General features: G+C 39.9%; 2 protein-coding genes across 4 annotated transcripts in view; one reads left to right on the plus strand and one right to left on the minus strand.

The window, feature by feature from the left end:
* LOC122260315 (cytokine receptor-like factor 3) overlaps positions 1 to 7,684 on the minus strand; it is a 10,407-nt gene extending 2,723 nt beyond the window's left edge. The window contains exons 1-7 of one of the 2 annotated variants that reach the window (XM_043027539.2): positions 7,560 to 7,684; positions 2,959 to 3,132; positions 2,573 to 2,692; positions 2,056 to 2,225; positions 1,459 to 1,642; positions 687 to 930; positions 247 to 380 (exon numbers count right to left, since the gene is read on the minus strand). In XM_043027539.2, coding sequence (XP_042883473.1) covers positions 247 to 380; positions 687 to 930; positions 1,459 to 1,642; positions 2,056 to 2,225; positions 2,573 to 2,692; positions 2,959 to 3,132 — 1,026 coding nt within the window. In that variant the 5' untranslated portion in view covers positions 7,560 to 7,684. Of the gene's footprint in view, positions 1 to 246; positions 381 to 686; positions 931 to 1,454; positions 1,643 to 2,055; positions 2,226 to 2,572; positions 2,693 to 2,958; positions 3,133 to 7,559 lie in introns of both variants that reach the window. The other variant, XM_086550089.1, reaches the window with a different exon arrangement.
* A 12,990-nt stretch (positions 7,685 to 20,674) lies between these two features.
* LOC122260324 (uncharacterized) overlaps positions 20,675 to 22,500 on the plus strand; it is a 10,921-nt gene continuing 9,095 nt past the window's right edge. Inside the window, exon 1 of one of the 2 annotated variants that reach the window (XM_043027551.2) lies at positions 20,675 to 20,910. In XM_043027551.2, coding sequence (XP_042883485.1) covers positions 20,841 to 20,910 — 70 coding nt within the window. In that variant the 5' untranslated portion in view covers positions 20,675 to 20,840. The remainder of the gene's footprint in view (positions 20,911 to 22,500) is intronic. The other variant, XM_043027559.2, reaches the window with a different exon arrangement.

Consider the following 22,500-nt stretch of genomic DNA (forward strand, 5'->3'; position numbering starts at 1 on the left):
TAAATTTTCCAAGGCTAATGTAAAAGGTAATACATATCTAATTGACAATGGTAGTTGGAAAAGGCAATCATACATATAAACTTTTCAGTATGAATAGATAACAACTGCCAAGGCACTAAGGAAATATTATGAACGTGATTTTTTTTTTTTTCCAGACTTAAATATAATACTGTTTAAATCTCAAAATATGAACTATCATCAGCATGCCTTTCTACAAATATATAAAAAAATACGAATTAGCCTTACCTTGAACAAAACTGAAGTACCAGCTGTTATAAGTGGCCCCTTTGAGTGCAAGACTTCCAGATCACTATTCACTTTGGTGGCCAGTCTCCCTTCATCTGCCATGCTCCAGCCAGAGCACCCATCCTCTTGCCATCCTTTTCAAAATAAATAGACAATTTACAGGAAAAATTTCTCATTTAATTATTCCATGCATCTATGGCGAATGATCCATTAGTGTTGCGGTGCAATCACATACAAAACATTTCTGCACTGTTTTCCCATTTCTTAAGAGGAATCTAAAAATGCAAAATAAATGGCAAAATCATTATCCACATCAAAGGTCTTAATGACTTCTACAAAACAATAGATTTTAGAAAGCAAGCTTCTTATTACAGACTATATATGAATAAATAAAAACCCTCGTCTTCATCAAAAAAAAAAAAAAATCCTTATACACTCACTAAAATGAGGAATAGTAGTAACAGCAGACTGCGTAAGGCTCCAAGGGCCAAAGCTACGAGACCCTTCACGACGAGATGCCACGCGTAGCAGATACGACTCCCCTGATTTGAGGTCTCGAAGGAGGAAAGAGTAATCAGGTCCTCTGTACTTTGTGTGAAACAGAGCAGTGTGTGGATCAGTGGCTCCTGTATTACTGCACTGAAGACAAAATTCCAATCCATCATCAGAGACATCTTCATCTACCTGTAATACAAAAATCAGGTTGGTTAAGAGACAAACAGCCAGACAGACACACAGATAGACAGACAAAGAAACAGAGCAAGAAAATGAGCTAGATAGCTAGCTAGAAAGAGAAAGAGAAAGAGAAAGAGAAAGAGAAAGAGAAAGAGAAAGAGAAAGAGAAAGAGAAAGAGAAAGAGAGAGAAAGAGAGAGAGAGAGAGAGAGAGAGAGAGAGAGAGAGAGAGAGAGAGAGAGAGAGAGAGAGAGAGAGAGAGAGAGAGAGAGAGAGAGAGAGAGAGAGAGAGAAAGAGAGAGAGAGAGAGAAAGACACACACACACACACACACACACACACACACACACGCACGCACGCACGCACGCACGCACGCACGCACGCACGCACGCACGCACGCACGCACGCACGCACGCACGCACGCACGCACGCACGCACGCACGCACGCACGCACGCACACACGCACACACGCACGCACGCAAGCACGGACGCACACACACACGGACACACACACACACGAGTACTCACACACACCTACCTCCTCCCAGGTGACTAACAATGCCCCAGGTCTTTCCACGATGTTTGTAATCTGCACAGGTCCCATCCTCGAAACATTCCCTGCCTGCTCAATCACTTCTCGCACTTCTTCTATGAATGTTGGATCCGTAGGGAATTCTACGCTGATGCATGGAACTGCACACAGTACAGGGACCTCAGGTAGGCTTAGAAGGAAAAGGAAATATAACATATATTTTGTTCTTCATTCATACATTTTAGTTTGCAGTACCTTTACTGCACAGAGATTTGTCCCAGAAGTTTTGCATTATAATAAGAATTGTCTATAAAATATCATCTAACAATCTGTTTATTCTTATAAATATCATATGAGATATGTGATATGATATATTAGTAAAGAGATAATTAGCATTTGCTTTGATGCCCTGCTGGAGTAAATAGCTTATACTTTCAGCTTAAAAAAAAAATACAACACGAAAGTGATACACCCTGTGAAACAAGCCCATCGCAGAAGGGTTAAAAAGAGATACAAACAATATGATTCTAATAATTAACATATAGAAAAAAAATCCAAATAAGTACAGAAGAGAAATCAACCATCTCTTCTAGCAAAACTCACTTGGTCATGGCTCCAGCTTCCTCCTGGAACCTCATGACAGTGTCCTTTGCCATGACACCTCCATGCTTCTCCAGCCTCTTCCCTTGTTCTAATCGTTCCGCTGCCTCTCTGACCCGAGACTCTAGTATGCGCTCACACTGATCCAGAGGTCCGAGAGCTTCATCCTCCATCTGAAATAGCAACAGAAAATGAGGTTCTGCATTTTACTGCTTTTAATCCTTTCAATGTATAGAATAATGATAAAAGTAACATAGTAATTCAAGAGCATCTATTATCCGTGTGCATTATAAGCGTGCTTTCATTACTCCTTGGAGGTGAAAATACTGTATATCAAATAGTCTTGGTTCACTCACTGCAACATCAGACTGTAATGCTCTCTTATTATTTCTCTTATTCTATATCAAACTGTTGATTTGTTACTGTTGAGATTTCCAGAATGAAAGGAGCAAAAATATGAACAGTAAAAATGACAGCACAATAACCACTTCATTATACATAAACCAAAGACGTGTCCCACCTGCTGCACCTCGCCCAGAAGCTTTTGGCGTCGATCATTGACTGTTTCATTGACGGCTGCAATGAATTCCTCAAACACAGCATTGATTGTGGCTTTTGTATCAGAAGCACTATCCGTCACCTGGAAATTTTAAACAGATATTTTGAAATCAAATGCTCTGAAGCCAAAGAATGCATAAATACTGAAATAGCTATCACCGTTCAAGACTTCCCTTTATGTAGAAGCAATAACATCAAAAAAATTATTTGGATCATCTTATAGGAATTAGATTAGTCAGTCAATTAAATCAGAGTACAGCAAAATTACTTATCACACACCAGAAGAAAAGAAAACAATAACCAGAAACCAATAACAAAGCAAGATTATCACCTCCAACAGTCTCTCACCTGTTTCTTGGCCTGCTTGAGCTGATCACTAAGTTGCAACAGTTCTACCTGGTGTTGCTCCAGCATAGAGATGGTGTCTACCAGGTCATGTGAGATCTGCGACTGCACGTGACGTCTGTACTCTTCCCGCAGCCTCTCGCTAGTGCTGCTGGCTTTTTCCTCCACCTCTGCCATCTGGTGTGAGTGAAATGAATAGGCATTTATTATATGATTATTGCATGACAAGAGAAGGATCAGTGATGACCTTCAAAAGTAAACATGTGATAAAGAAAAGAAAATCATGAGATACACAGGTAAATTTGTGGATCAATGAACTTAAATTATGTAACTTTTCTTCTTTTATTTTTGAGCACATGGATACATTCAGATCTATCAAATACTGTTCCTTTGTCTCATCTCTCCGGGTATTTAATCCAGAAGCCTAATGAAACACCAGAATAAACCAATAACCACAAGACAAAACATTCACCTTAACTGTTTCACAGCATTTCAAAACATCATTCCCAGACCATTAGAATTCTGAGAATAGATTTTTTAATTACAACAGTAAAGATACTTTCACAATCTTTTTTCTACTTAGAGATCTCATTCTCATTCCCAGTGAAGTAGCTCTTAATGTGCATTCTCTAGGAAACTATTAAACATTTATAATTACAAACATTCTAATGTCTTGGTCGTGAAAAGTAAATTTTCATATTTGCAGCACAGAAAACCATATACATCACATCCAAGCAATTATTTAGGCTTCAAAAGTGTTCAGATTGTAGGCACAGTGGCACGAGCAGACACTAACAAGGCTGCTTGTTTTAAATTGGTTTTCCTCAGTCTCAAAGTAATTGATTCTTATGCTTGTGGCTGATCGTAGTAACTTCTCCAAGTTGCAAAAATAAGAGATGTTGAGTGGGATGAGCAGACTTTTTGAGAATCTTAAAATTGATTTTGTAATTCTTCAGTTTAAGCTTCATGCAGCTTCTCTTATCGTTTCATGTACATGTAGGCTATATGTGTAGAATAGACCTGTCATGGCTCTCAACATAGGACTTTCTTAATAAACTATATGGGTTGTGTAGAATCCAAATCTACTTGAGCTTTATTGTGATCTGCATTGGTGAGCTGCAATTAAAGTCTAATACAGCAGTGACTCATTGTCAAGCTATAGCTTTGTCGTACATGTGTCACACTCTGGCAAAGGCCAATAAGCCTTTAACTAACCTGTTCTGGCAAGATAGCACTTATTTCATTACCTCTGGGCATTCATATAGAATTCTTGGTCATCCCTCCAGGGTACACTCATTGCTGCATTATTTCCAACATCAGCCAGTGCCATGCAGATAGGTAATACACTCTATTAACGTTATGTACATCCTCTTTGAAATTCTGGTGACCTTTTTTTGTATTGTATGCTTTTTCTGTTTTACCATATTGTGAAGTCTATACTAGGCGTTTGACAGGATACATCACTGATGCAATAGACTGAAATTTATTGTATAGACTCCCCATTAGCTCAATATGTGGAATACACTTTTGTCAGAGTTTTGTTATTCTAATTTTTACATTAATTTTTTTTTCTCTTTTTCTTTTTCATTTACAAACTGTACAAGAAAAGATGATGACCCAGAAGAGCATTGCTTTTGAATATGGCAGTGCTCACAGCAGGTAAACTGACAAAGAAGCATTCCACACATAGTCTGGATCCTCTTTATTATACTATGGTCATAGCAGACCTTTTACCACCTGTAATAGTATCTATCTGTTCTCTTCTACCGTTGTGATGCGCTGCCCTGGAAACAGCACTTCTTTGGGAATGGGCTTACCCTCAGGTATACTGGCCAGAGAAGCCAAAGCTCCTTGGCATGTTCATAATTATCTTGTAATCATCTTTATCATATCATTATATGCTGTACAGTGCTGTGGTAGCATTCTCAGCTGACTGTCTTGCTGACCCCGGTTCAATCACATACTATCAGAGGTAGTAATCCCAGCCATTCCTTGCACACAGGGGGTAATTTAGAAGCACAATAAACAGACGGCCATAATTTGACTCAGGTCACAGAGCATGTCAACACACCCTAATTTGTTATTAGTATCTTCATCCGTTAATGATTTATATATATAAACTTAGAGTGGAGAAAATACCATCTGCTCACTGCAATTTGCATGGCATAGACATCTTGCCATCTGCTCCTAAGGCCATGTAAATCCTGGCATGACATAAATACCACCTGGCGGAATGACCACTAATGCCATGGCATGTACATCCTGCCACCTAATCTCATTGGGTTACGACTAGTTCTTAACTAACAATAAATCCTAGCAAAGTTTACTCACTCAATCTTGTCAGGATATATGTGGTAGAGGTTTTTTAGCTTTTTCTTTTGACAGGCATAAACAACAGATTAACCCACACAGGACGGGTGGTACAGCATGTGTACCGCGCATTCAAAAGCCCAGTTGCCGGGCGGCACAGTATTGTGCCAGCTATTCAATTAATTTAGGCCTAATAATTCGAACGCCCCGGCATTTGGACATTCTAGGCTAGAAATCCCCCGTCGGGAATGGGTTAATCAGCACAAGGCAGTGGAAGCCTTCAAAATTTTGCCAAGGGTGGTAATCAGTTACTATAATAATCCTTGTTCTGTATTTCATCTAACAATTCCCATGGCTCTTCGATGATTGCACGGGATAAATCTTTAATTATCCACTAACATACCATGAGGTAAAAAATAAAAATAATCATGGCATATTTTTCTTTCTTTTTTTTTATATAGGGCATGGGTTGAAATCAAATAATATATATATATATATATATATATATATATAGATAGATAGATAGATAGATAGATAGATAGATAGATAGATAGATAGATAGATAGATAGATAGATAGATAGATAGACAAATAGATAGATAGATATAATGAAATATATTAGTCAACTCCAAAAATTTCACAATCAACCAAATGAAATTCTATCGGATCATCAATATACTAAACGGAAGAGTAGAAAAGATGCTATTTTAAAATTCTCATACATGGTAAGCATGCCATGTTCCATAAAACAATATTTGCTCTATCATATTTTGCCTAATGACGTGCACAGAAAAAAAGTGTATGAAATCAATATCTTGAAATTTAAGACTCTTTTCCTCTATGACATTCTCATTGCAAATTGAAAATAAAAAAGTTATCTAATATAGAAATACTGTTGCTCCCTCAACCTTCCTTCTTCACTGATAAAGAACTGAATGATTTATTTTTATTTAATCTGATGTGCACCTGCTTGGAAAAAGAATCATGTATCAGAAAAACATTATGGATGGATGTTGAAATTTCCTCCAGAAGACGACCACTGAAAATTACCCTTATATTAAAAGAGCAATCTTCAGCAAGGTTGGTTTCATATTATTATTCAGGGCTTTGAGAAGTTCGACTATTCAAAGAAATTCTGAGCCTGTTCTCATATCAAGTTGGTGTGTCATATCAAGAAGGTGTGTGTGTGTGTGTGTGTGTGTGTGTGTGTGTGTGTGTGTGTGTGTGTGTGTGTGTGTGTGTGTGTGTGTGTGTGTGTGTGTGTGTGTGTGTGTGTGTGTGTGTGTGCATGTGGCTGTGTGTGTGTGTGTGCATGTGTGTGTTCGCTGTATTGGTTCCATTTTTGGATATACATTGGGCAATGCACGTAGGACGATCACCGTAAAGTTCGTACCCAGTCCCAGCTCTATCCTGCAAGAATATATGTGGAGGATGTTTGTTGACCTTTTCTCCACAGTACTATTATTTGCGGATGAAACTGCATTTGTTGTATGCTGACAGGTGAGCTAGCTGTATGAAAACCATATCTTTTACATTTCTATTTTACAATAGGAATAAATATACTTTGTTTTATATGAGGGGGGGTTTGCTAACTCAAAAACTAAAGACTTAAATAAATGTGAACATCTAATTCATTCTAATCACTAACTACCGAAATTATTTTATTTGTCTGTGTAAAAGCATCAGGTCGCATGCAAATAGTTTGGCACGGGACTGTGTGAAATAGAATTTCCTGTGTAAGGAAGGATAAGCTGCGTTAGCATGGCAAATCCCGCAGGTCATATTAAATTCCAAAACGGAAGATTGACAGGTTGGTTCAATTTAAGTTTTTCTTAAATAACCTACAGTGAAATAAATACAATATTGATTAACAAAGGAAAAACAAATTCCAAAAGCTACTGACATCTTTACAACCAAACCGTTACTGGGATTTGAACACAAAAAAGACCATATATTTCCAACATACTAAAACAACCAAACTACTGGCAAATAAAAGTGAAAAGCAACTAACAACCAAAACCATCCAACAAAGCAATTCTTCCACCAAACACGTCCACAAACAAGCAGCTACTCAACCACACAAACAACCCAACCACCCAACCTTAACAACAACCAAACAACCTTATTCCGCGATTCCTCTCGTCTCAATAAACATCATGTCACTCCTTCCCTTCCTCCTCCTCCTCCTCCTCCTCCTCCACCTCTCTTCTCTCTTCCCCCCTTCCTTCCTCTCTTCCTCTCTTCATCCCCTTCCTTCCTCTCCCCACCCACCACAATCATAACTGACTCTCCTACCTCATAAACTAGCTGTGAGGGACGTGAGGTGGGTGTGAGGGTGGTTGTTGTTGTTGTTGCTGCTGATAACTACCTCTCCATCCGGCTGACATAAGAGCCACTCATCTGCCGGTCGCTTGTACTCCGAGGCGGGCGGCCGGGGGAGCTCTTCTTCTTTGGATCCGCTTTAGCACGCACGACCACCTGTCAATAGGGCTGGGTGGGGGCGCTTTATTGGTTGGGATGGTGGGCGGGTGGGTGGATTGGTGGGTGGGTGGGTGGATAGGTGGGTTTGGTGGGCTGATGCTGGGTGGGTCTGTTGGTTGTTGGAGGCGATGGGGGATTTTTTTTGTGTCCTGGTTGTGTTTTCTTGTTTGTTTTTTTTGTTTTTTTGGTGGGTTGAGGGGGTCTTAGTTATATTTACATACAAGCACTTAGGTGTATGTGTGTGTTTATGTGTTTGTAAGTGTATGCCCCTATGTAGATATATCTATGTGTGTACGTATGTATGTGTGCTTTTATGAACCTATGCGGGTATATGAAACAGAAAGATAACAAAAAAAAATACAGTTCAGACAAGTCACAATTAATTCAGATTTTTTACCAATCACTACAATAATGATCAATTTAAACGGCGGATATATTTTTTTTCTGTGTTTGTTGATCCTAGAAGTAATCTGAGACTTTTCCCCCGTGCTGTAAGATATGAGCTGTCAATAAGTTATATTTGTAGCATATCTCTTAAGTCCCGACCGTATGAATGTAGTAATAAAGAGCTCAAGGATATATTAAATGTATATTTAAATCAAATCCGATAAGATTATCAAAACATCACAATGACTTCTTATCTTCATAGCAGATTTTTTCGATATGATGATGACAATTTTGTGTAATAAATCTTGAGTTATCTTGATAGGCATTTAATTTGGCACTTCAGGTGATAAGATATTATATTCACACAATTTTTTCCACTTTATTTCTGCATTGTCACAATATTTATTGGTTTTCGTTTTTTACCACCTTTTCTATGGAATTGTTATTGTTTCTCCTTTAATTTTTTGTCTTTTTCTTTTCCTTTCTCAGTCCTTCGTTCACTATCATTCTACCTGTCTATCCGTTTGTGTTTATCTCTCTCTCTTCTTCTCTTCCTTCTTTCTTCTCTTCTCTTCTCTTCTCTTTCTCTTCTTTTCTCTCTCTTCTTCTTCTCTTCTCTTTCTTTCATCTTCTTTTCTCGTCTCTTCCCTCTTCTCTCTCTCTTTCTCTTTCTTCTCTTCTCTTATCTTTCTTCTTTATCTCTCTCTTTTCTCTCTCTACTTTCTCTGTTCCTCTCTTTTCCTTATCACTTTTGGTCTCTCTCTCTTGTCTCTCTGTCTCTTTCCTTTCTCTACTCTCTCTCCCTCTCTCTCCCCTCTCTCTCCCTCTCTCTTTTTCTTTCTCTCTCTCTCTATCTCTCTCTCTCTCTCTCTCTCTCTCTCTCTCTCTCTCTCTCTCTCTCTGTGTGTGTCTCTCCATTTCTCTCTCTCCATTTCTCTCTCTCTCTCTCTCTCTCTCTCTCTCTCTCTCTCTCTCTCTCTCTCTCTCACCTTCACATACACAGTTATAAGTGATTGGCTTATCATCTTTAAACAACAGTTCTATACTAGTATCAGCAGTTCCTCTTCATGAAAAAATATATACCAAAAAAGGAGAGACACAGGATAAGATAAAAATATTTCGGTATTTTCCTCAACGTGTGTTCAGAAATTAGATACATCGGTTGTGAATTTCAACTGTGATTAATTATCCGAGCTAAAATTAATGAAATACAAAGAATTTTAACCAAAATAATTTCAAGATATGACAAATATAGCCATGACGTAAATACTTTACAGAAAGAGAGAGATAGAGAGAGGACAGAAAGAGAGAGAGAGAGAGAAGAGACAGAAAGAGAGAGAGAGAAGACAGAAAGAGAGAGAGAGAGAGAGAAGACAGAAAGAGAAAAAGCTAGATAGATAGAGAAAGAAACAGAAAAAAATACACACAGGTGCCATCGCACAAGACGATACCACAAGAGTAACTTGACATATGGCATAGTGCAGGCTCGTGGCACAAATCTCCCCTGGGGCGTTAAAGGTGCCAGAGGTGTGTATGCTCTAAGGGTGGTGGGGTTAGGGAGGGGGTGGCGAGATGGAGGGTACAAGGGGGAGGGGGTGAAAGGGGTGAGTGGTAGGGGGAAGGGGTAGAGGATGAAAGGAGGGAGGGGGAGATTGGTAGGGAGTTAGAGGGTGAAGGGAGGGAGCTGGAGGGTGAAGGGAGGGAGCTGGAGGGCAAAGAGAGGGAGATAAAAGAAACGAGAAGCAGGGAGTTGGAGGGAAAAGGGAGCGAATTAGTGGGCGAAGGGTGGGAGTTGGAGGGAAAGGGGGGATGGGTTGGGAGGTTATAAGAGGAAGGGGTTAGAGGAGAAGCGGGAGGGAGCTTGAAGCCGGTCGATTGGGGTTGGAGGGCAAAGGGACGGGGTTATGAGGAGAGCGGGAGGAGGGCATGCATGGGAGAATTGCAAGTGGGTGTGGGACTTGGAAAGCTCGAAGGAGGGACTTGGAGGATGAGGGTGAAGGGAGATGGAGGATGAGGGTGAAGGGAGATGGAGGATAAGGGTGAAGGGAGTTGGAAAATGAGGGTGAAGGGAATAGGAGGATAAGGGTGAAGGGAGATGGAGGATAAGGGTGAAGGGAGATGGCGTATGAGGGTGAAGGGACTTGGAGGATGAGGGTGAAGGGAGTAGGAGGATGAGGGTGAAGGGAGTAGGAGGATAAGGGTGAAGGGAGATGGAGGATGAGGGTGAAGGGAGATGGAGGATGAGGTTGAAGGGAGTTGGAAAATGAGGGTGAGATGAGGATGGAAGGGTGAAAGGGGAAGTAGGAGGATAAGGTGAAGGGAGAAGGAGAGGGATAAGGGTGAAGGGAGATGGAGGATGCGAGGGTGAAGGGAGATAAATGGGGGGTGAAGGGAGTAGGAGGATGAGGGTGAAGGGAGATGGAGGATGAGGGTGAAGGGAGATGGAGGATGAGGGTGAAGGGACTTGGAGGATGAGGGTGAAGGGAGTAGGAGGATAAGGGTGAAGGGAGATGGAGGATGAGGGTGAAGGGAGATGGAGGATGAGGGTGAAGGGACTTGGAGGATGAGGGTGAAGGGAGATGGAGGATGAGGGTGAAGGGAGTAGGAGGATGAGGGTGAAGGGACTTGGAGGATGAGGGTGAAGGGAGATGGAGGATAAGGGTGAAGGGAGATGGAGGATGAGGGTGAAGGGAGTAGGAGGATAAGGGTGAAGGGAGTAGGAGGATGAGGGTGAAGGGACTTGGAGGATGAGGGTGAAGGGAGATGGAGGATGAGGGTGAAGGGACTTGAAGGATGAGGGTGAAGGGACAAAGAGGATGAGGGTGAAGGGAGATGGAGGATGAGGGTGAAGGGACTTGGAGGATGAGGGTGAAGGGAGATGGAGGATGAGGGTGAAGGGAGATGGAGGATGAGGGTGAAGGGAGATGGAGGATGAGGGTGAAGGGAGATGGAGGATAAGGGTGAAGGGAGATGGAGGATAAGGGTGAAGGGAGATGGAGGATGAGGGTGAAGGGAGATGGAGGATAAGGGTGAAGGGAGATGGAGGATAAGGGTGAAGGGAGTAGGAGGATAAGGGTGAAGGGACTTGGAGGATGAGGGTGAAGGGAGTTGAAGGGAGATGGAGGATAAGGGTGAAGGGACTTGGAGAGTAGGAAGATAAGACTTGGAGGAAGGGTGAAGGGAGAGGATGAGGTGAAGGGAGTGGTGAAGGGAGGAGGAGGTATGGAGGATAAGGGTGAAGGGAGATGGAGGATAGGGAGTAGGAGGATAGGGTTGAAGTGATGAGGGAAGGGAGATGGAGGATAAGGGTGAAGGGACTTGGAGGATGAGGGTGAAGGGAGATGGAGGATGAGGGTGAAGGATTTAGACTTTTGAAGTTGACTTTGACAACACGATGGAGAACAGCGACCACATCTCAAAAGGGATGGGCTAACAGGTTATCCTCACCCTCATCCCAGTAAGTCCCTGACAGGGTTCACTAAGTCACATATACAAATCAAAACAAAACAAAACTTGCAGATATATTCAATTAAAACTATCATCAGAGGACGAAGGAAAAGGGAATTGAAGAAGGAGGGGGATAGGGAGTTTGTGAATGAGGGAAAAGAGGGACGGAGGAAGAGAGGGACTGGCTCTCAGAGCAAGGGAAAGGGGTTTGAAGTTGTGCCAACAGATAGGGAACGCATTAGTAGAGAGGATAATACAGTATCGACAGATGTTGTAAATATCTGGGTTGCTTTTTTTTCCTGTTATGAAGGTATATTCCTCCTTATCTCTTTCTCTCTCTCTCTCTCTCTCTCTCTCTCTTTCTCTCTCTCTCTCTCTCTCTCTCTCTCTCTCTCTCTCTCTCTCTCTCTCTCTCTCTCTCTCTCTCTCTCTCTCTCTCTCTCTCTCTCTCTCTCTCTCTTTCTCTCTCTCTATCTATCTATTTCTCTCTCTCTCTCTCTCTCTCTCTCTCTCTCTCTCTCTCTCTCTCTCTCTCTCTCTCTCTCTCTCTCTCATACCCATTCCCCTTTAATTTTGAAATGTGAATAGAAATAAAAATAATGATAAAGCCATCGCTGTGATGTATGTTCGAGCTACATATCCTTTTTTTTTTTTTGCACCATGAGTAATATTCCTTTTTTTAAGCAGTTAAATGTTTCAAATAGATTAATACTTACCATTCTTTCGTATAATCACAAACGTAGAAAAGTTCTCTTTGAATTATTTAAAAGAGAATGGGGAAGTTTGGTAACAAAATGTAAAGACAAAACCGTGAATATTAATTAGCTTATTTGTATTAAGAGTGTCATTCATTAAAGATACGAACAATAATGAAAATAACAGAATAACCAAATCACTATCTAAATGCTAAAATATACAAATATAACTAGTAAATTCAAAGTACGGTTTTCACTTTGTTCACCGTTTCATGGGTTCGGGGACATGGGTTCGTAAGGGAATAGCTCATGACCCTTACCTATACTAGCTAGTTAGTGCATGACCCTTGTGAGGTAGTCACAAGGAAGATAACATAGAATAACCAAATCATCATTTAAATGCTAAAATATACAAATATAACTAGTAAATTCAAAACTACGCCATTTACTTTGTTCACCGTTTCATGGGTTCGTCAGGGAGTAGCTCGTGACCCTTACCTATACTAGCTAGTTAGTGCATGACCTTTGTGAGGTAGTTACATACGTATAACTCTCCCTCATCTATTCATTTTGTATTTTCATTTATTTGTTTTAGCATTTGGATTTGTTTATGAGGAGGGGTTCACTGTCTATTTGGAATGTGTCTATTCGTATATATTTTAATGTTATGATTATCTTTGAATCGATATAGAGTTTCATATATTTTCTTTTCTATCAAAATGTATTATATTTTCGGAGAAAATGGTGATGGAAAATAAATAAAGTTGTTTGTTACACTACTATCTTGCGTTATGATTATATTTCCTGTTTCATAAGTACTATCAGATAATATATCTTTACTAAAATAACATAATAAGTCCGACTGAAGTTGCTGTTACTTGCGGCTACGCCAGTTTGCCTCTCGACTTGGTTATCCATATCTATATCTATCTATAAGTCCTTCTGAATAAGTATCTGCATGTTTGTACCATTCATTCTCTTTCCTCCTTTCATTCTCTCTTCCTACCTCTCACCCTTTCGTCTTTCATCTCCTTCTACCTCATTCTCCCCCCCCCCCTTCCCTCTCTCTCTCTCTCTCTCTCTCTCTCTCTCTCTCTCTCTCTCTCTCTCTCTCTCTCTCTCTCTCTCTCTCTCTCTCTCTCTCTCTCTCTCTCTTCCTCTCTCTCTCATTGTCTCTATCTCTCTTCCTCTCTCTCTTTCTCTTTCTCTCTCTCTCTCTCTTCCTCTCACTTACTCACTCTCTCTTTCTTTCTTTCTTTCATCCTCTCTCTCAAAACATGTATTGTAACCCGGTGGAGAAGACATAGATGTTCTCTTATCGACGTACTTTATTGGGGTGGCCGAAGACTCGAGGCCAGACCTATGTGCTCTGTTGCTCTGATCTGATCACTGCCTGTCTCCCTTCTCTGTCTGTCCGGGGCTGTCCCTTTGTCTGCCCTTGCTTACATGACCCATTTCAGTGGTGACACTGGCAACTTGGGTCCCTCTCTCTGCCCCAGGGTTTCCGGGTAGCAAACACAGCTGCAGCCAGGAATCAGGTGCAGTTAGAGGCGGAAGAGGATATAAGAAAACAGGAAGTCTCATGTCATGACTGAACACAGTTTCATAACACTGAATTAAAATAGCAAAGCATAATGAGTGCCGTGGGTCACATAATAAGCACTATCAGTGCCTTCTCTCTCTCTCTCTCTCTCTCTCTCTCTCTCTCTGAGCATGTATCCTTTTGTCGGTTATAACGCATGTTTGCCGAACACAAAAATGAATTGCAGTAACATCCTGTGTTAGCATTCACGACTCACTGTGAACTGTTTATCAAAAACATGTGTTTGTTTGTTTCGTTATTTGATTTCGGTGACCTAGGTGTCTACCTTAAACACTATAGCCGTCCTTGGTTGAGACTATTCATCAACGCGTTCGTAGTTTGAGTGAGGTCATTACTCTCCATTGATGTTGATTGGCTGGTGATTACACTGCCCGACGGACGTAAAATAATTTTGACTTTCATTCGTCTTTGATCAGTAAGTGTTATTTCCTAATTCCTTCTGCCTAGAGAGTAAAGGAAATGACTTATCATTCTCTTAAGACTATGCTTTTGTGACCGTCATTCATCGCCCTAATGCCACACTGTCCTGAGCTCCCCGTACCCACTCCTCCAAAGAGAAAGAAGTCGTCTTCAGATGAAGTCGATGATTCATGTTATGGAGCTGTAGCTGAGGAGAGAAACCCATACGATCCCAAACAAAAGGACCTCATTGGTTGGACCAGAGAGCTTGGTCTCACGAAGTCCAATGCCGAGCTTTTGACGTTGATTTTTTCTTTTTTTTTCGTTTTTTCTTTTTTTTATGAAAATGTACATGATGAAAGTCATGGAAAGCGTCACCAGTCTTTTTTCCCGCTTCTTCACCCGTCAATCAAGCTTTGTTTATATTATTATCCTAGTCACAAAGGCAAGGTTTGAAGGAAATATTAGCCCTTCTTCATATCGTCTAGGCCAGTGGTTTTCAAACTATTTAGTATGACGGCACACTAAGAAACAACTAATATCTCGGCGGCACACCTGCCCTTATATATACAGTATATGTGTGTGTGTGTGTACATATATATATATATATATATATATATATATATATATATATATATATATAATATATATATATGCATATATATATATATAATATATATATAATATATATATATATATATATATATATATATATATATATATATATTTAGTCTTAGACTTATTCTCGCCAATCATTGTGAGGAATTCTCGAAACCTAGCAAAATGATATTAAATTCACGGCACACCAAGGAGATAATGGCGGCACACACTTTGGGAATCACTGGTCAAGGCGATAGCAAATAGGAAATAACAGTTGCTACCCAATGATAAAAATCGTGTTATACCGTGTAATTAATTTTCTGGTTGATTTCACTATACTTCTGTATGAGTCATTTCCATTATTTACATGATGATTTTTAACATCATGATTATCTTTATGAGATCTTTCTTATTCTCATCTTCACCATAGTTATAATCTTTCTTGTTAATAATTTTTGTTGTCATCATTTTATTGTTATCATTATCATCACTTTTGTAATCATCATTATCATTGTTAAAATCCTTAATCATTATCATCGTCATCATCATAATTCTCATTAATGTTGTTGACATCATCATTGATAGTGGTAGTATCATCAGCAGTGCTATCATCATTAATAATACTATATTTGCCGTTATCATTATTGATATTGATTTTATTATTATCACTATTATCATTATTTTACCATTACCATCATTATCATCATTATTACTCTCATTATTGATATTACTATTACTATTGGTATTATTATCATTATCATTATCATTATCATTTAATTTCCATTATCATTGGTATTGATTTTCATTATTGCTATTATTATTATTATCATGATGATAATGATGGCGATTATCGTTGTTATTATCATTATCACTATCACTATTATTACCATCATTATTTTCATTATCATTATCACTATCATTATTATTACCATCATTATTTTCATTATCATTATCACTATCACTATCGTTATTATTACCGTTATGATAATCTCTATTATCCTTTTTATTATTACTATTACAGTCATCATCATCATTCATAAGTGTACATAATCTTCATTCTTATAATTCTTATTATTATTATCATCATTATTCTTGCGTACTATTTCTGTAGTTTTATTACAAGATCGTTCTGTAAATAATTATATATGCAAATATATACTCGTATTTCAATCCTACCTCACTCAAATACCATTCATAAATTATTACGAGTTCTCAAACTATGAAAGACAGTGACACTGAAGAAAAACAAAATCCTTTAAATTCCTGCTTATAAATAACATAAAATTACCCGATGTTGCAGAGTAAAAAGATGCGCTCAACCCAGAAGTTATTTCGTACTTGGCGAAGCATGATAACTATGCATTATTATCCATTTAAATTCGTTTGTTTACATTTCGTGATGCGCATCTGTTTGGCTGTGACTTTTTGATTCTGTTGTTCATCCGATAGTTTTTTGTTTATGTCCGTTTTGTTTGTTAGGATTTGGTGGTGTCTATGGGAAATTTTTGTTTGTTATTTGTTTGTATGTTTATGGTTGCATGTGTGTGTGTTTTTTTCCTGTATTTCCGTGCGGATGTGTATATATATTATGTATATGAGATGCATGGTTCTAATCCAGCGTATATCTAGAGTTATCAAATTTGGATAAAAAAGGATTTCCGAAACATCAAACTGAAATGCAGAAAAAAAAGTTATTATCTATCTTACACTCCCTCAGTCACTCTCACTCTCTCTCTCTCTCTCTCTCTCTCTCTCTCTCTCTCTCTCTCTCTCTCTCTCTCTCTCTAAAATACACACACACACACACACACACACACACACACACACACACACACACACACACTCACTCACACAGACACACTCAAACACACTCACACACACACACACAAACAAACACTCACACACTCACACTCTCTCTCTAAACTGGAAAAGCAATCAGTCAAAACCGAAATTAATAGATTTTCCTAGTGCACTGACCGGGGGCTTTTAGGCATTGGTACGTCAGTGTCCGTTCTTGGAAATCCATTGAAGGTAGCTATGAGAGGCCGTTGATAGAGCAACAGGGATAGAGAAGGAATGATTATTAGAAAAATAGGAGAGAGAGAGAGAGGGGGGAAAGATAGAGAGAGAAGGGGGAGATAGAGAGAGAGAGAGAGTGAGTGAGGGAAAGAAAGAAAGAGGGATAGAGGGGGGAGGGTGACGGATAAACTATGAAATATACAAACGGGTAAACAGGTAGAAAAAGACAGATGCAGAAAGCTATGAAAAATTTTAAAAAAACAAACATGATAAACACATACATTTACAAACAAACAGACAGGCAGACAGAAGAAGTCCCAAAAAGACAAACAGAAAACGAAATAACACGATTCCCCATTTTCTTTCATACTAAAAGCATCAGTCCCATCTAGAAGAAAGGTTAAAAGTCTTCTGAGATTGAAGTACATCCATTTCAATCCCTGGAGATTATACCAAAGAGAAGGCAGTCGAACACTTATCTTCCTGTTACGTGCAGCTTGTTAATAAAACGATGTTAAAATGCCACACACGATGAATAATGGTGAAACTTCCAGTTGGGATGTGTTGTCTCGGGAGGTACGAAGTGGATAAACGAGTAGATGGAAAAATTGAATAAATGGAGAGATGTGAAGAAGTGATTTACGCCCATCCGCTCATTCTCCCCCCCTCCCCCCATCTCCCCTCCCCCTAGTTCTTCTACCCCTCTCCCTCCCCCCTCTCTTTGACCCCTGCCCTTTGCAAATTTTCCTGGTTGTAAAGCAGTGAAAATATGCATCTTGAGGTCAGCTTAAGAAATAGTTATTTAACGAATCCGCATATATGAAGATGGATTTGCTAATTACATAATTATCATCCGGGATATTGATCAATAAGTGATTCACTTCTTAGTTAATTGTCTTAATTACTTACCATTGCTCTCTCGTGTATTGGGTTATGTTGCTGTTGCGTCTTATCTATTTATTATCATTATAGCTATTAAATGATTGCAATTATATGTGGTGATTCACTCTTGTTCTTTACTTTATTCCTTTTGAATTTTGTTGATTGAAAATACTAAAACACATAACCCTATAATACTTAAATTTAACACCTACATCAATCTTTCTTTCGTTCTACCAAACATTTCCTTGTACCCGAATCACATGATTTATTTTTTCTCTAATCATTGTTCCTTATCTTCCTATGTAATCTGGTTACTGTGTCATTGTACTGTACCGCTGTCATTGTATCATATATCCTTTAATAAGCATTGTTTCACACGGTCTCATTGTATATTTCGTAACGTTGTGCCTTTTCTTGTTCTTAAGCCATTCTTTTGTACCCTCGTGCTCATTGTTATATTTTTCCGTCGGCCTTAGCTATAGTACCGTACATAAGTGTGTTATAAGTGTCTATGTACCCTGGCTACTGTACCGTACTATCGTCACTGTTTTTTTCTGTATACTTGTCTTTGTACCGTCTTGTTGTCATTGAACTGAATTGTAGGTACTGGAGACATTGTACCGTACTTATCCTAGTAAGTATACCGTACTTACTTACTGGAGACATTGTACCGTACTTATCCTAGTAAGTAAACCGTACTTACTTACTGGAGACATTGTACCGTACTTATCCTAGTAAGTATACCGTACTTACTTACTGGAGACATTGTACCGTACTTATCCTAGTAAGTATACCGTACTTACTTACTGGAGACATTGTACCGTACTTATCCTAGTAAGTATACCGTACTTACTTACTGGAGACATTGTACCGTACTTATCCTAGTAAGTATACCGTACTTACTTACTGGAGACATTGTACCGTACTTATCCTAGTAAGTATACCGTACTTACTTACTGGAGACATTGTACCGTACTTATCCTAGTAAGTATACCGTACTTACTTACTGGAGACATTGTACCGTACTTATCCTAGTAAGTATACCGTACTTACTTACTGGAGACATTGTACCGTACTTATCCTAGTAAGTATACCGTACTTACTTAATGGAAACATTGTACCGCACTTATCCTAGTAAGTTTACCGTACTCACTTACTGGAGACATTGTACCGTACTTATCCTAGTAAGTATACCGTACTTACTTACTGGAGACATTGTACCGTACTTATCCTAGTAAGTATACCGTACTTACTTACTGGAGACATTGTACCGTACTTATCCTAGTAAGTATACCGTACTTACTTACTGGAAACATTGTACCGTACTTATCCTAGTAAGTATACCGTACTTACTTACTGGAGACATTGTACCGTACTTACTTACTGGAGACATTGTACCGTACTTATCCTAGTAAGTATACCGTACTTACTTACTGGAGACATTGTACCGTACTTATCCTAGTAAGTATACCGTACTTACTTACTGGAGACATTGTACCGTACTTATCCTAGTAAGTATACCGTACTTACTTACTGGAGACATTGTACCGTACTTATCCTAGTAAGTATACCGTACTTACTTACTGGAGACATTGTACCGTACTTATCCTAGTAAGTATACCGTACTTACTTACTGGAGACATTGTACCGTACTTATCCTAGTAAGTATACCATACTTACTTACTGGAAACATTGTACCGTACTTATCCTAGTAAGTATACCGTACTCACTTACTGGAGACATTGTACCGTACTTACTTACTGGAGACATTGTACCGTACTTATCCTAGTAAGTATACCGTACTTACTTACTGGAAACATTGTACCGTACTTATCCTAGTAAGTTTACCGTACTTACTTACTGGAGACATTGTACCGTACTTACTTGCTGGAGACATTGTACCGTACTTATCCTAGTAAGTATACCGTACTTACTTACTGGAGACATTGTACCGTACTTACTTACTGGAGACATTGTACCGTACTTACTTACTGGAGACATTGTACCGTACTTATCCTAGTAAGCATACCGTACTTACTTACTGGAGACATTGTACCGTACTTATCCTAGTAAGTATACCGTACTTACTTAATGGAAACATTGTACCGTACTTATCCTAGTAAGTTTACCGTACTTACTTACTGGAGACATTGTACCGTACTTATCCTAGTAAGTATACCGTACTTACCGTTCCCCGTGCGCAATTCCACTGCCCTGGTCTTTCTCTCACTACACCACACTCTCACCTCACCTGTCCTTCACTCTCTCACTCTCACTCATTCCAGCGCTCTCGCCCCTCCCTCATGCCTATAGTGCCCAACCCTTTAGTCACTCCCCTACCCCACTCATGCCCATTGCCCAACCCTCCATTCACCTCCCCAATACCCCCCGCCCACCCACCCACACCCCGCCCATGCCCGGAAGCGCCGACATGTCCTTGGTCTTCAGAAGGCGCGCTCTCCCCCCCTCCCTTCCTCCTACCCGACCCCCACGCCCCCACACCGCCGCTTTTTTAACCTTCTCCCTCCCTCCCTCCCCCCCATATCACCCCACCCTTCTCGTCTTGCTGATTGGCCAAATATTTGCTTGCTTGAAGGAATACTGCTTTACCTATTGTGGATACTGTTAGATTTCGTCTTTTAATGTGCTTCTTATCTTGATTATTAGTTACGGGGGCATTATACTGTAACGGTGTCTTATTAACATCTCTTTTGTTTCGATATTTAGACATGTACTAGTTAGGCCTATCATTCCCTTCCTACTCTCTTTTATAATAGAGGAAATGTCTTGTAAGTGCAGATAAAACAAGGGGGAAATATTGACGGGGGGAAATCAACCGAGTCTGAAATTGCAGTATCTGCCACCCCGTCGCTTTGAGTCCCATCACCGCCTCCAATATGGCCAGTGTGCCATGGAAGACTGAGGGGAAGAGACGCGCGCCCTCATGCTCTCGCTCTCGCCACACACACACACTCGCACACGTACACGCACACGCACACATTCCCCGGGCGTGATACCACACACCTTCTTGTGGTGCTGTGGAGTGGGCTGGAGTGTTAAAACATGAACCCCTCGTGGTGTGGAGTGGTGTTGACGGCGATGGTACTGGTGTTGACGCGACCCTCGTGGGCAGGTAGGAAATGTTGCTCATGTTGAGGAAGATTGCAAGTGCAATTCCGTTCGATAAGATACGAAGGTCAGGAAGGGAAACTGGATTGAATATTTATTGTTATTTTATTTATTTATCGCAATTACTGGCAGTGATTGTCATCCTCATTATCATTACAGTTAATATTATAGGTGTATTGTTATTGTTGTTTTCTTGTAATTATTGATGTTGACATTTATTATTATTATTGTTGATGATGTTTTGTTTTGCAGTTAGTGTTGTCATTATGATAACTCCTTGCATTGAAATCGAAAGTTTTGGGACACGATGCAGAAATAGAAGAAACACAGTGAAAAAAAGGAGAAAAAATACAAAAAAAGTGATAAAAAGGAAGAAAAAAAAAAGATGCACTGGGAAAATGATTTTTTTTTAAAGAAGTCACGATTCCTTGAGGCTGTGTGACGCAGTGCGGGAAAGGATATTCGAGTTTCTGTGAGCGGGAAATGACCAATGTTGGAATTCCCTAGGAATGGACTCCCCATTTCTTAATTAATGTGTTGTGTTGTGACTCTTTGCAATAAGATGTTGTTGTATCTGTTAACTTTATGCATTGTATTCTTATTGTATTTGGTATCTGTTTTATTCATTACAAATGTTTGATAGAAATAGGGGTTTATTTTGGATGATATGATTATACAGAGCATATGAAGGTTGTGTATAACCATGGAGTTAGCATTACACTTCCACGTACTCGACTAAATGCAAATCACACATACACCCTTACAGATATACACGTGCATAAACTTATTCAATAAGAGTAAACATAAACACTTAGCAAAAAAGCGCAGTAATTGACGTGTACACGCCCCCTCACCCTCACCACCTGCCCCCTCCCCCACTTGACCTATCGTTGATATCATATGATCAACGACGTAATTGTCTATTAATAGCGATAATAACACCTCTCCTTTTAGCTCGAATTCAACCAGACGAGTACTCGTTACATTTACTGTGAGTTGTGCTTAACGGGAGAGAGAAAAACGGGTGTTTGTGACAGTGAGACATGTTTGTGATTGAGGATGCGGAGTGATCTCGCAGGAGGTGTGCGCATCCAAGTGCACATCGTGTACAAATATCCACGCGAACACGCACATGCACACGCACACGCACATGTACATGTACACACACACACACACACACACACACACACACACACACACACACACACACACACACACACACACACACACACACACACACACACACACACACACACACAGCACACACACACACACACAAAACCACACACCCACACACACAAACAAGGATGTACACACCTACAGGCACTCATACACACCCTCATACACACGCGGACATGCAAGCACACGCATCAAAGATACTCTCAAGTTACACCACTGTGACGCAAGGAGGCTGTGGCATTTGGGAAAGGCTTCTTGGATGCTGCGTCCAGGCTGTGATGCTGTGGGAAATTATTAGGTCGGGATTGGTATTTACTATATTTCTTTCTCTCTCTCTCTCTCTCTCTCTCTCTCTCTCTCTCTCTCTCTCTCTCTCTCTCTCTCTCTCTCTCTCTCTCTCTCTCTCTCTCTCTCT

The sequence above is a fragment of the Penaeus japonicus genome, unplaced genomic scaffold, assembly GCF_977035675.1.
Source record: "Penaeus japonicus unplaced genomic scaffold, GWHDUDI00000001_assembly GWHDUDI00000023, whole genome shotgun sequence".
Lineage (NCBI taxonomy): Eukaryota > Metazoa > Arthropoda > Malacostraca > Decapoda > Penaeidae > Penaeus > Penaeus japonicus.